This window comes from Nipponia nippon, unplaced genomic scaffold (genome assembly GCF_047370975.1).
Source record: "Nipponia nippon isolate SJK-2023a ecotype South Korea unplaced genomic scaffold, ASM4737097v1 scaffold_8, whole genome shotgun sequence".
NCBI lineage: Eukaryota > Metazoa > Chordata > Aves > Pelecaniformes > Threskiornithidae > Nipponia > Nipponia nippon.
In genome coordinates, this window is record NW_028262402.1 from 35,622,980 (window position 1) to 35,636,502 (window position 13,523).

A 13,523-nucleotide genomic window follows, 5' to 3' on the forward strand; every position below is an offset into this window, starting at 1 on the left:
GTTTTATTAACAATTTTTTCTTTAGCATACAGTTTATACTGCACCTTGTAGAACAACTTGGCAGTTTCATCATGTAAACATGGATTCCAATTCTTATCTGAGGTCTGAAATGAGAATTAAAGAAAGTTATTTCGATACCTATAATACACCAACATTTTATCATCACTGAAACAAATCAGAAAAAAAAGAGAGGAACATCATCATAATTAAACCCCATTGGAAATAACGGGACACCATCTGCTGACTTAAGATGATTAAGCCATTATTTTAAGTGGAAACTTGATAAGGCTACTTCACCCCCCAAAATACACATGTGTATGTGTACTGGCAGGCTGCACACAAGCACTAAAAGATTCTTTAAAAGTCTGTTTTCAGTATTGCAAACTGTTTTGGCTTACACCAATATTATTTTTAGGCAGGCTCTCTGGAGGGAGATAAACAAGGGACTAAAATTCTTTTGTAATTCTGGAAGTAGCATTTTAGTTTGAGCCCAACAGAAACCCTATATGCTACTATACCTTTTCAAGGCTAATATGCATTTCAAGAGTGAAATAGTAAGAATATTAAAGCTTTTATTCACTATGCAAAACTGTTTAGGGGAAGGGGCTGGCAAAAACCTTTCAATGTGCTAGGAACAAGCATTCATAAGACAACTATTTCATTCAAGAAAGTAAGATTTATTTAGACATGTTTTCTTTAATATTATCAGTTACATAGCAAAAGCTACTGAATCAGAGCAACTTAGCAGAATTAGCATATTGCTGCTACTAGGTAAGTCTTCAAGAAAAAAAAATGTATACAATCTACGATGACTACTATTAGCACTTTAAAGTGGAGTTTGCAATCAAAAGAACTGAGATTCAGTTTGAAACAAGATGCCATCCTCTTTTTTTTCCCTTTTTTCCCCTCCTCAGTATCAAGTAGTAACTTCCTTTCTTGGGGCTCGTGGCACTTTCAGTAAAACATTCGTAGATTCTGAATAGCCATAATCCAGCAAAGTCTGGTACTCGGCAACCATGAAGTGCAGCAGGCAGAAGAATAATAATATCCTCCCAAAAGTCTGTTTTAATGCTAGCACTTTATCTTTAATGGCACCTGCCACCACAATATTTATGCTGGATTTGATAAACCAAGTAGTTACCATTGTGCATCGCTCATGATTACCAGGTATACTTTCATTAGACAGTATGTTACCAGACAACACAATAATACACAAAAACATAACTTAACCTATCAGTATACATCAATACGCTTTTTAGATGAAAAATAAAATTACCTGCAAACTTAGATTCTGAAGTGAAATCCCAAATGACAAGGGGTTGTTCCGATTTGTGATCTAATAGAGCAGGGGAAAAAAAAAAATGAAAAAAAGAATTCTCTTATGCTCTAAATTTAGACTTGGAAGTAAATAGCCAAGAATAAAAAAAATATATATAGCAAAGATCTGACAACTGTATCTTCTTTGTACCCAACCATATGCTTATAAATATCTTTATGCTTTGGTACAAGCTTTTTATCAGTTTTCTTTTTTATTTATTTTTTTTTAAGACTATGAAATTTCCAAAACTTTACTAGGATTCCCTCAACGTGTAAAGCAACTAGGAGAAAAGAAATCAGACAGGTTCCTAATTTCAGTTTACAGTGCACGACCCCTTATGCTGAGATATACAATAGTACTTACATCATCTTCATAGCGAATATGGATGTTGGAAATTTTCACCTGAAGGTTTTTGATGACCTGAGTGATGAGTTTTTCTACAAAAGTGTCCTGTTTCTCTTCTTTTACTTTATCTAAGTTAAAGGAAAAGAATTTAATATTTTGTTTGCATTAAAGTATTTTTAAAACTACACTAGAGAAAACAATAACATAATAAGGTTTGTATGATAGATATTTAAATTTCCTATTACATTGTACTCTAGTTGTATAAAAACATATCCTTTCAGTATAATCTATAACATTTATATCCTCAGACTAGACAGTTTCAGCTTTATTACCTGCTACATGAAGCATCAAGTTGTTCGAAAGTATGAATTGTACCCACTGATACTCAAGGTGGCCAATACATATTTCTTGAAAGTACCAAAAGTTGAATTTAAGATGATGAGACTTAATATGTATCAAAGAACAAATTAAACAGAATCTTTTAAAAGGTGTAACCATAAAAATTCTTTGCTACTGGAAACAAAGTTAAATTGTTTCTTATGAAAGAAGAGGAAAGAAAACGTCAGGCAACATGTGACACAAGCAAGCAATATTTCAAAAGCCTTATTTATATCAGATCATGTCAATGCTTGAACCTTTTTATTTTCAGGACACGTGTTCTGCAATATTGATGGCAGCTACACCTAAAAATATGTAACTAATAGGTTTTTAAGTATTAAGAGGAAAACAGGAATCTAAGACACTTTAAGTGACAAATCCAGCATCTTTCTGGATTAAAATAAAGAAAGAAATAGCGCCACTTTTATTAGCTTTTCCCAGTCTTACCTTGGTCAGCTATTTTCTGCTTTGCTTCCTCTATCCTTTGCAATTCCCTTTGTCTTGCTTCCAAGAGCTGCCTGGCTTCTTTTTCAGCATCATATTTTATGCCTAAATACACAATGTAAAAAGGTATGATACAAAAAACCTTACATATTTTTGGAAGATGCTGTTTCAAAAGCAATAATTTTCCCATTTTGTTAATAATTACATAACAGCAAAAAATTGGGTGACTAAATGTAAACTACTGAAAGACACTCCATTCCCATTATCTAATTGTATTTCCTAGAAGTATCTACTAGGAATAAAGCTCATGAAAACAATATCAACCCATTCCAGATACTTCTGAAATCCCACCGATCTATATTAAACTTACTGGCTGTGGGCACAATAAGCAAATAAACTCCATCAAGAACTGCCTCAACGGGTTGAGTATAAAGGTTTTGCCATGGAATCTGTAGGTTAAGTTGACCTACAAACACAAAAGAAAAAGGTTGAGGTATACAGCTAAATAGTTGACTGGGAAAAAAAAGATGGGAACGATAATCGACATTAACCACAAAATCTCTGAACAATTACTATATTGAACAGAAAAAACAGTGCATCTGAGGCATATGTCCTTTGGGTTATTTGTTTTACACAGTACACAAATGAACATGAGGCAAGTTTTTCCATGAGCAGAACTATTAAGTTTATAGGTCCTCTCCTCACTGCCTTGAATCATATTCCTTCTTCCTAACAGCCACCTCTGCCTCCTTGCAAATCCACTGCAACACCCTCATACACAAGAAAAGCATGTACAACTCATACGTCATCAGTCAGCTAAATACTTCCAAACCCACAATTTTTAAAACACAGATTCTTCTTTCTTTTTCTATGGAAGAGAGTCTTAAAGTAGTGTGTATGTTTTGTGAACACGGGGACCCTGAGGTTACAGGGTCTCTCCTTCTTCACACAAGTGCCAATTTTAATAAGCTATGAAATCAGTCACAGGAAAATATATACTTCCGGGGTAGATTTAAAGGAAACATAATGACTATAGACTTAGTTTGCTTTAAGAAACCACTAACTTCTACACAGCAATCAGCTTGCAATGAGAAAACTTTTCATATTACCAAGAACAGGGAAGGAGGATAGAAAGGGAAGTGGAAGACAAAATCAGTTGTGGAGTCTTGCTAAGACAAGGGATGAGATCCAGTCCTGCTCAGTTGCTCATCTTTGCTGTGTTGGGTTCTTTTCTCATTAATATTGAAGTGATTAGACAAGACTCCAGCATATTTTAACTTTACTATCTCAGGTCAAGAAAAGGAGTTTCTTCAAAAAGTTCTGTTCAGAAGAGACAAACTTCAGAGTGTACAAAACACATAAATCAAGAAAACTAGGAAAACTACTTGCTTAGGATGCCTAGAGCCACTTCCAAGGAAAAGTAATATCTTTAGTAACTCCCGCATGGGTAAACATAACTTACCAATGTAACTTACCAATATGTCCTGCTTTAACTTTAAATGGCACATCCAGCTGACTCTGAAAGAAAGTGTTTTAGAACATTTAAGCTCATTTCAGCAACTTGTGAAATGTTCCCATATAGGAAAAGAAGATGATGATAACCTTAACAACAAATTTACCTTTCAAGCATTGAAAAAAAAAACATTCAATATAATGGAACAAGGAAGTGTTTGGTTACTGATTTAGACTGTTAAGCCATGCTAGGCTAAACATGTTCCCAAAAGCAAGTTTCTAGCTTCATAAGCTATGTTAAAAAAAAAGGTCTTTCAGTATTGCTTTTGACCTAAATGCATTCTTCTAGCAATTGCTGAGAGTTTTGGTTCTGGGGAAGAAAAAAAAAAAAAAAAACCACCAATGAAGCCAGCATACATCTTCACCTTTAAATTTAATCTCAAATTAATTAGACAATCCACACAAATGCAAAGAAAACAAAACAGTAAGATTTCACTTAAAAGACAGTGTATCCTAAAATAAGAACAGAAAAAAGCTCATACAACCCAAAACATTGTTCGAGAATTGGTTTTGCAACAGGTTGGTTTTTTTTTATTTTCACTAACTTACCAGTGCATTTTCTTTTATTTCAAGATTCTTCAGTGCTACGGCTCCTAAAAGCAAAGAAGCCAATATGTAAAACTACAATAAGCAAAGTAGTAGTGGTGCACACTAAACATCCCGAAGTCTGAGTCAGTGGTCCCTGATCTGTGGTTCTTCAACACTTTGCTGTGGAAGATATCTACAACCTACACCTCAAATATCCATGAAAGATGATTAAGAACACAGTGTTCATTCATGATACAAAATAGTACCTGAGATTTTCTCACGGAGCTTGCATGTCCATGGAAAAGAACCTAAGATTCCTCAAAGTAAAAATGTTGGAAGTTACTGTCACATTTGTTAAGGACCCATTTTGAAATTAAGTTTGCTTCTTTTTCTTCGACCATCTGCTTCCTATGCTTGTGGAAATCTAGCAACATTAAATTTAGAGTGAATTTTTAGCCCTCAAAAGATCTTACACTTGCAAGTTATATTTATAGGCTTATAAAAAGTTCACAGGAAGCATTTCAGCAAATCTATTTTTTAAATGTCTTAAGTCAACTATGAATTCAGTACCCTGTAAACATAGAAAATTTGAATTGCAAGATCTGTTTTTACAACATACTTGACACGAGACACTTGCCGTAACAAAGGAACACTGGAAGGGACCAGGAAACTCGTAACTTAAAAACATGCACATAGTCCGAAGCAACGCCTTCTGCAAATTCTACAAGAGGATGGAACATCTGCAATGGTTACCTTCAATTAGTTGTATAGTGTTAACACATGCACATGGAACAGACATCTGATACAGCTGAGCAGGGATATAAATGAGATTCTGGAAACCAGAAGCAGATTACAGGCCTGGAAAGGAATACAACTTGAGACTGCAAATGAGGATTTGATTGACCCAATAATGTTTTCCTTTTGGGGACACAAGTTAGAGATGGCCAAACATATTGTGATACAGGAGCTCCAACTGCAAGAAATATTCTTGCAGTTATACAGTGCAGATGGCATTAGACTACTGTTCAAAGTACCTCCAATTTTGGGAAATTAGACCCTAATCTCAAAAATGCATTCATTAGAACAGTTGGTTCAAGTTGTTGAACTGCTGTGGAAGAGCTGATCAGGTAAACTAATCCATCCATCTTGCACTACTCGCAAAATACCATGAAGTTTTCAATGACCTAATTTATTCATCGCAACAATCTATTATCACTTCCCAGTAGAATTCTATACATCTGACATGTGCCACTATCAGTGTCTCCAGAGAAATACTACATGCAGAAGGATGCTTTTTGAGAGCTGGTGGTTCTGCTTTTAAGCCTTACAATACACATATATTGGCAGGGACATTGGAAAAGGGGAAAAAAAAAAAAAAAAATCAAAGAAAGCATTCCCAGAAGTAGTCTATAACTACTCTAACTATAACTAGTCTACATAGTCTTTGTAGGTAATAACAAGGTTTTTACATACCACTGGGTTTAATTCTACTCTAAATTTATTACCTGATAAAGCTGACCCTGCCTAGACCATTTTAACACTCATTAGAGAAAGTTTCATACATATGAAATTCTCATATTTATATGAGAAACACACCAGAAAAAAAAGGAGGGGAGGGGGGTGAAATACTTTGCTTCTCCAAGAAGACATCACTAATTGTAATTGTATTCATGGCAAGTAATTCTAATAGTATCCAGAGCAAAGCTTCAGGTTTGTAACTAAGTTACCATGCATGACATGCAATTTTTGCCCATCAGTTGAGCTATGATAAAAATGTTCACAGGCAAAGTCTAAGATTACGGGACACATGAAGCAGTTTAACTGGGTTTCATTTCTTCACTTTCACTGTCGGCTAAGTAAACATTACCTCTCATTTATCAAGGGCTTGGCACCTGCCACATTTCAGCTGAGGGACAGTAACTTAAGCTGCAATAATTTGGCAGCCCTAGTGCTTCTAAAAACAAGGTACTGCAAAGTGAGCAAGGATTATTATCTCAAGCACTTCCAAACAATATTTCGTGATGAAGAACTACATCTCATTCTACCTGAGCATGTCGTAATGGCAGCGAATAAACATGGTATTGATACTGTTTCAACCAAGAAGGCTTTGAAATGCTGGGATTGGTAAGTGGGGTAAATAATTCTTCACCATTTTTCCGATACTTAAGATCTTACAATTAATAAGTTTAAAGGTTTTAGTTAAAATCATTAGAAGAGATAGAAATCAGTAAAATTTCAATCATCCCAATTTTAGTATAAAATTACGGATGCACATTCACTAAAATATCACCGTTTACTTACGAAAACCTTGACTGAGGGTCTGACCACGCTGAACGGACTATCAAAGCACACAAAAGGTTACTACTGAAGCACTATGTTTTTTATATTTATGAAACCTTTCTGTTTCCTACACTCGAGAGAGAGTGCAAGAAAGAGACTGACTAAACATTCCTGCAAGTAAACACGAGCTATTTCCAAAGTTACCATACCTCAGCTGGCAATCAATTCTAACGCAATTCAAAATGCAATAACTGACCATGTCAGTATTGTCTTTCATTGCCAAAATTTAGTCTCTATCACACTCGGCTGTTTCACTTGCAATGAAACATAGCTCCAAGTACAACTGCACTGAATCTTGACTGTTCTGCTGGGCGGGGGGAGGCGGGGGAAGCCCTTGCAAACAGAAGCAGGAAAATCAGGGAACAAGGGCCTGTTACAGGACATAACACAGCTACTGAATTTTACTGTCTTGGAGCACTGCCAATGGATTTTAATTGCAAGAATTTCAAAATACATCAAGATTTGGTTGTTTGGTTTTGTTGGGGTTTTGGGGAGGTTTTTTCCTCTGTTGGGTGCAATTGGATGTTTCATTGATTTGATGACAGAAATGCATCCAGATAAAAACCCATTTGATGGGTTAAAAATTTCCCAACTAAGCAACCTTGAAAACTATATATACAAGTAGTTGGAGTTGTATAAATATAGAGGGTTAAATATGCAGTCTAACAGCCAAGACAATAATAAAACCCAGAGCATTTATAAATACCTATAGCACAGTCCAGGATTTATTTAGTCTGTATTATAAAGCAAACTCTTAGCTTTACTGATCTCTGGACATTGTAAATAATTCAACAAAATCAGACGTTTGTCAAAATTCTGGAATAAATAGGCTTATAGTTTTAATTTTAGATACTCAGAATAACTTCATGAATCGGAGTGCATGAACCAACATCTACTACCAAGGATTTAGCTTGCAAAAAGAGATTTAGAAAGTAAAATAACACTCGGTAAACCATTTCACCAAAGAGGCCTAACTGAAATTTTGTTATGGATGTCAACAGAAGTTAAAGTGAGGCAAGAAAAGTAATCCACATAAAAATCCAGCAGATTTAACCTGTGTATTAATCACATCTCTGCTGTCTTGTAAATACGAACGGGGAGGAAAGGGTGGGGGCAGGGAAGGCGGATGAGCGAGAGAGAGATATGAAAGACGATAGGCATCAGAAACTGAAAATACCTCAGCTGGCATATGACCAGTACCCAACACTCCTGCTCACATATTTTAACAGAATTTCTGCTTTTTAGAAACAGCATTGTCAGCTTGTGAACCTCTTTGATCACTTTATACAAACTGCTGCCTTTGCAAGTCATTTCCCACTTGTATCCGTGCTGTTAATTCTTCCTGTTTAAGCATACCTTCTGGAGACAAGCTGCAAGTCTTTGAGGATCAGAGTGTGTGCCAAATACCTCCTCTGTTGACATCTATTGTAAAATAGGTCATGAAAGGCAGCAGAAACTACCAGATATTCTCCATCCGTCAGTCCATTCAAATTACTAATGTGTAAGGGGAGGATTGCACCTGCTATACCCTTGCACCTGTTATACCTGGACAAGGCAAGGTATGCAAAAGTGGTCGTCTTCTATTATAATAACAGGTGTAGCAGGGAAAAAAAGTAAAAACTGCTGGTGTGCTCACAGCTTTGTGTCAATTATCTGCCTACATCATCCTACTAAGGTAGCTGCCCCAATAAGAGACACCAGCTATTAAAATAACAAGTTGTGTTAAGTAAGATATGCTTGAGACATTACCTAATAAGTAGGTGTGCCGAGTCAACAGAGAATTAAGTATTTTAAAGGGCAGTACAGAGGGTCTGACCAAGACACTAAATGAAAATTTACTTAGACTCAAGTGAAAAGAAAATAGTGACAACATGGACTTTGGTGAAAAAATGGTTTGGTCTCACAGTGTTTGGAAACCTCAGTGATACTTCACTTTTTCTCAAAGATAACTGTCAACACCTCACATTGCTTCAACCATTTCTTCAGCTATTGAACTGTAACTTTATTAGGTCTAGAGCATTCAAAAATATCTAACTTATCTAAATACTTATCTAACCTGTTTATCTAAGCAAAGTACTTACACATTTGTTAACACAGCTCATTGAAACTGCCTTTTTAAGTGAAGATCAGCACAAGAAGAGGTACAAAACACTGTCCTTCCCAGCACCAGCCATCCAATAGCTTTCCTTGATGGCTGCCTAACACAGTAGCTTTTTATTCTGCTTCTTACGGAATATGATTTCCTCCCCCGTTACATTCTTTCCTGAGCCTTAGCCTTTCCAATATTGGCCTTACATGTTCAAATTGCCTTTTTTACATGTATAAGTTGTTCTACATTCTCCTTTCTGCCTTGCCTTTTATATTTCAGGTCATTCAGTTCTTGCAGCTCTCTCAGCCATGAGTCTCCTTCCAGACATCACATCTTTATTATTAAGACAGTCTGCATTTTTACCCTTCAATCTGAGGGTCTTTTTAACGAGAAAAAAAAAATTAAAACATTTCTGTAGTTATTATGTGTTCACGTATGTTGTTTGGAGCAGTGTCATCACACAACTCTACTACACAGACTGAATCTGGATAGCTGTAACATGGCATGTGGCATTCTCTCATTATGCAAAACAGAAATGAATGTTAAGCATGTTCATTAAAAAGTCATTAATAAAGCTCCCAAATCTACAGAAGCTGAAACTATATCAAGTTAGTTTTTATACATATATCCAGTCTACCAACAGGTTACAAGTCTTAATCTAAACAGGCTAGTGATAAAATATCAGAAGGACATAACTTGTTCCCTACAGCATCTAAAAAAACTCCCTTGGGTATTTAATCATTCAGAGGTGAAAAAAATATATCTTTTTTAAAATTTGAGATACAGATATATAGCATCCGTGCAGTGCTATAACATCCAAAAAGCACTGGCCATTTGTTATAGGGAGAAAAACTTTCCTTTTTAATCGCTACTAAAACACTGAATGGATTTAGGGCAATTTAATTTCAAGACTACATGATTTATGAGAGAAAAACTAATTTTATTCCAGTACAAGGGCACTGTTACTGAGGAAAAAGAAATTTAATTTAAAGAAAAAATATACTAAAGCCTCTAAAATATTAAAAATACTTGAAAGGGAAATAAATAGAAATAGAAAAATCCTGAAATCAAGTTCCACGTATGTGAAAAAATGTAACAGCTGAGTATCAAAACTTCAAAGTAAAAATTAGCAAGATCTATTTAGTTTTTTTTAAAAAGTGAGAGAGCTGATGTGTTGTTCTATCAGTTGCCTCATAGAAGCATAAGCTGCCAAAAGTAACCACCAAGTATCCACAGAGCTGGAAAAATAAGCTTTTACCTTTTTGTAATGTATCAACATTGCCCAAAACATTTACAGAATGTTCCATATTTTACATTAAATATTTTGCTTGCCCTCCCCAAAAGGGAAAGGAGAAACTATGATAACTGAAGAATTTAAGTACACAAATCAAACAATTAGTTTGACACACTTTTGCTGAAAGATGCAGTAACTCAATCCTTTCAAGTAAGACACACCTAATCTGTAAGAAGTATGCTATATTGGGCCTTACTGCTACAGATCAAGGAGTACTACTTTCTCTCCAGCAGTTATGCATGCTGTGGCAGTGTTAAGACTCCATACAGAGAATGAACTTTGCAAAGATCCTACAAATGCCTTGACTAACTGAAGGAAAATTACTGCAGAAATGAAACCAAATGAGGACGCCATTTCAGAAAACAGAAGCATGAAACAAAAACATCCAAGATGCAGAAAACTCCAGGAGAAGCTTCCAAAACCTGATTCATATATATGAGTACCTAAGAATGGAATTGTAAGTAGAGAATACCTCGAGGATGCTTCACACCTGCAGACGTACGAACGCACACGTGAAAAAAACCCTGCACCTCTGTTTTTGCTTTTCCTGATGCTGCAGACACCTGGAATGCACATTCAAAACCGGGCCAGGAGTGGTCACTGCACACGCATCTATTAATTGTAGGTGTCTTCCTCTTCTTCTGCTACCTTACTTTGCCCAGACATAGTGGAAAGAGAGACCTTTGTTGCTGTTTTCTCGTTTCATACATTACTATGTACGACAGAGCACATTCAAACAGAATACTTTCCTCCCTTCGGAACCGGCATGCTCATTTATTTCCATAGACCATTGCTTTCCTTGCCTAGCACAGCTGGTCACAGCCACTGCAAACACCTAAGACAGTCTCTATTTCTGATTCTTCAACGCTAAAAATGACAAACATGCTAGACCTACAGATGACAGCACCAAAACGAAATGGCACGTCACTGCTGTTTGCAGAGAGGCTCCTCACCTCCACCAGCACACCGCTGACACTGAAACGCTACCAAAACCCCACGCGTTTATTTTCAGTTTCTTATTTCCGGGCAGGTAAGAAGCCTGTGCGTCAGCCAGTCTGTCCGTCAGCCAGTCGTCTGTCCGTCAGCCAGCCAGCCCGGTTTCGCGTTCGCTCACAGCCGGGTCAGGCTCCCGGCCCCCCGCCGGCGGCGGCTCCGGCGGCCCCCCCCAAACTTCCCGCGAACGCCACAAGCACCGCGCGGATCGCGACACCCCGAGCCCCCCCGCCGCGGTACGGGCCCAGCCAGGAGCAGACACCAAGGGCAGCTCCACACAGGAAAATAAGAGCCCAGCGGACATTCGCACGCCTCCAGCACTTCGGCCGGGTTTCTCCCTCCCTCGTTTTGCAGCTGCTCCTGGCCCCGCCGCCGCCTCCCGCCCCGCCGCCCCCCGCTGCCGCAACCGGCTGCTCCACGCCCCCCGCGGACACCTCCTCGCCCGCCCCCACCACTATTTTTAAGCTGCCGGGCTGCCGGGCAGGTGGAGCGGCGGCAGCGCTGCCGGGCAGGGAGCCCAGCGCGGCGGCGGGCGCGGCACCGCCCGGCCCAGCCCGGCCCGGCCCGGCCGGGCGCCGGGCCGACACCGCCCCGGCCTCCTCCCTTGCGCGGGCGGCAGGGCGGCCCCGAGCCCGGCCGGGCGGGAAGGGCCGCGGGGGTGCTGAGGGCGGCGGCGGGCGGGCGGGCGGCTCCCCATCGCGGCCGGGCCGGGCGGCGCGTCCCGTCCCCGCGCGGCGCGGCAGCCCCGTACCTCCCCAGATGCCCAGCTTCAGCTGGGAGCTGTCCAGGTTCACCACGTAGTCGCCGAGGAAACGGTTCAGGACGTCCACGACCAGCGACTCAAACACCATCCTGCCCCGGTGGCGGCGGCGGCGGCAGCAGCAGCAGCACCGCCGCCGCTCCGGCTCCTGCCCGGCCGCGGCCCCGCCCCGCCCTCCGCCACACAGGCTGCGGCGCCCCGCCCCGCCCGGCCCCGCGGCACGAGGGGGCGGGCCCCGCCCCGCCCACCTCCCGCCAGGCAGCGCAACGCGCCCCCCTCCCCCCCCGCCCCGGCGCGACGCGCACGCGCCCTGGGCCGCTTCCCGCGCGCAGGCGCGGTAGCTCGGCGGCGGGCGCGGGGCGGGCGGGGCGCGGTTTGGCTGGGGCTACGGCAGCCGGCGGGGGCCGCGGCGCGGCGGGGCGGGGCGGGGCGGGTGACGCAGCTCTGCCCGGGGGTCGCTGCGTGCGACTGCTGAGGGAAGTACGAGGGCTTCACACCGGCCCGCCGCTGTTGTTTGCTTTTAAGATATCAAGCAGCTTGTCCTAGGCGTCTAAGTGTGGTCGCCATTACCATTTTTTGAAGACTGTTTTTCCCCAGGCTAGGCAAATAGAGAAATTATTTCATCTCAGCTATTTGGAAGTGGCTGAACTATTATTAGCACAATGACTCAAACAAGTTGAATTTAAGGTACGTCTCCAAAGAGCTTGACTCTCGTGCTGTTCGCTGGCATGGGGATCTGCTGAATCAAACTGAAAAATCTGGGTCACGGTTGCCCCGAGGGAGCAAGCGCTGAGGCCTCCCGCCCACCGAAGGGTTGCGCTCTGCCCAACAGCCACAACGCGTTTCTTCGGTGATGGCGGGAAGAATGCCATTATCCTCCAGCTTGTTCCTGGAACTGCAACAATTAGGTTTGAAATTCAGTTAAAATGTTTCATTGATAAGCAAACCCCTGGGGTTTTACAGCGTGAGGTATTAGGTTTGCATGGCAAGTCTGAGGGGATGGAGGGCGGCCCCTGTGAGGAGAGACTGGGGGTTGCCCTGTGCCGGACACGGCTGGTTCCAGCTGGCTCCAACAGGCCCACCGCAGGGCACGGCTGGGCCCCTCAACAGGGCTCGTGGCACCTCTGTGACAACGTATTTAAGAAAGGGCAAAAAATGCTGCACGGCAGCCGTGAGAGAATTCAGAAGAACGTGGGAGAAACAGCCCTGCAGACACCCAGGTCAGTGGAGAAGGAGGGGGAGGAGGTGCTCCGGGTGCTGGAGCAGAGGTTCCCCTGCAGCCCCTGGTAAAGACCATGGTGGAGCAGGTTGTACCCCTGCAGTCCGTGGAGGTCCAAGGTGGAGCGGATAACTACCTGCAGCCCATGGAGGACCCCACGCCAGACCAGGTGGACGTGCCCTGGGGGAAGCTGCAGCCGGTGGAGGGCCCACACCAGAGCAGGTTTTCTGGCAGGAGCTGCGGCCCATGGGGGACCCACGGTGGAGCAGTCTGTCTTCCTTTCTGTCAGTGTCACTGAACCTT

At 41.3% G+C, this 13,523-nt stretch overlaps 1 protein-coding gene across 5 annotated transcripts in view; it reads right to left on the minus strand.

Moving 5' to 3' along the window:
* Positions 1 to 12,159, minus strand: part of VPS13A (vacuolar protein sorting 13 homolog A) — a 112,024-nt gene extending 99,865 nt beyond the window's left edge. For all 5 annotated transcript variants that reach the window (XM_087742756.1, XM_087742755.1, XM_087742754.1 and 2 more), the window contains exons 1-8: positions 11,993 to 12,159; positions 4,547 to 4,590; positions 3,961 to 4,003; positions 2,856 to 2,951; positions 2,489 to 2,590; positions 1,682 to 1,791; positions 1,277 to 1,336; positions 45 to 104 (exon numbers count right to left, since the gene is read on the minus strand). In XM_087742756.1, coding sequence (XP_087598882.1) covers positions 45 to 104; positions 1,277 to 1,336; positions 1,682 to 1,791; positions 2,489 to 2,590; positions 2,856 to 2,951; positions 3,961 to 4,003; positions 4,547 to 4,590; positions 11,993 to 12,092 — 615 coding nt within the window. In that variant the 5' untranslated portion in view covers positions 12,093 to 12,159. The remainder of the gene's footprint in view (positions 1 to 44; positions 105 to 1,276; positions 1,337 to 1,681; positions 1,792 to 2,488; positions 2,591 to 2,855; positions 2,952 to 3,960; positions 4,004 to 4,546; positions 4,591 to 11,992) is intronic.
* Positions 12,160 to 13,523: the final 1,364 nt, after the last annotated feature.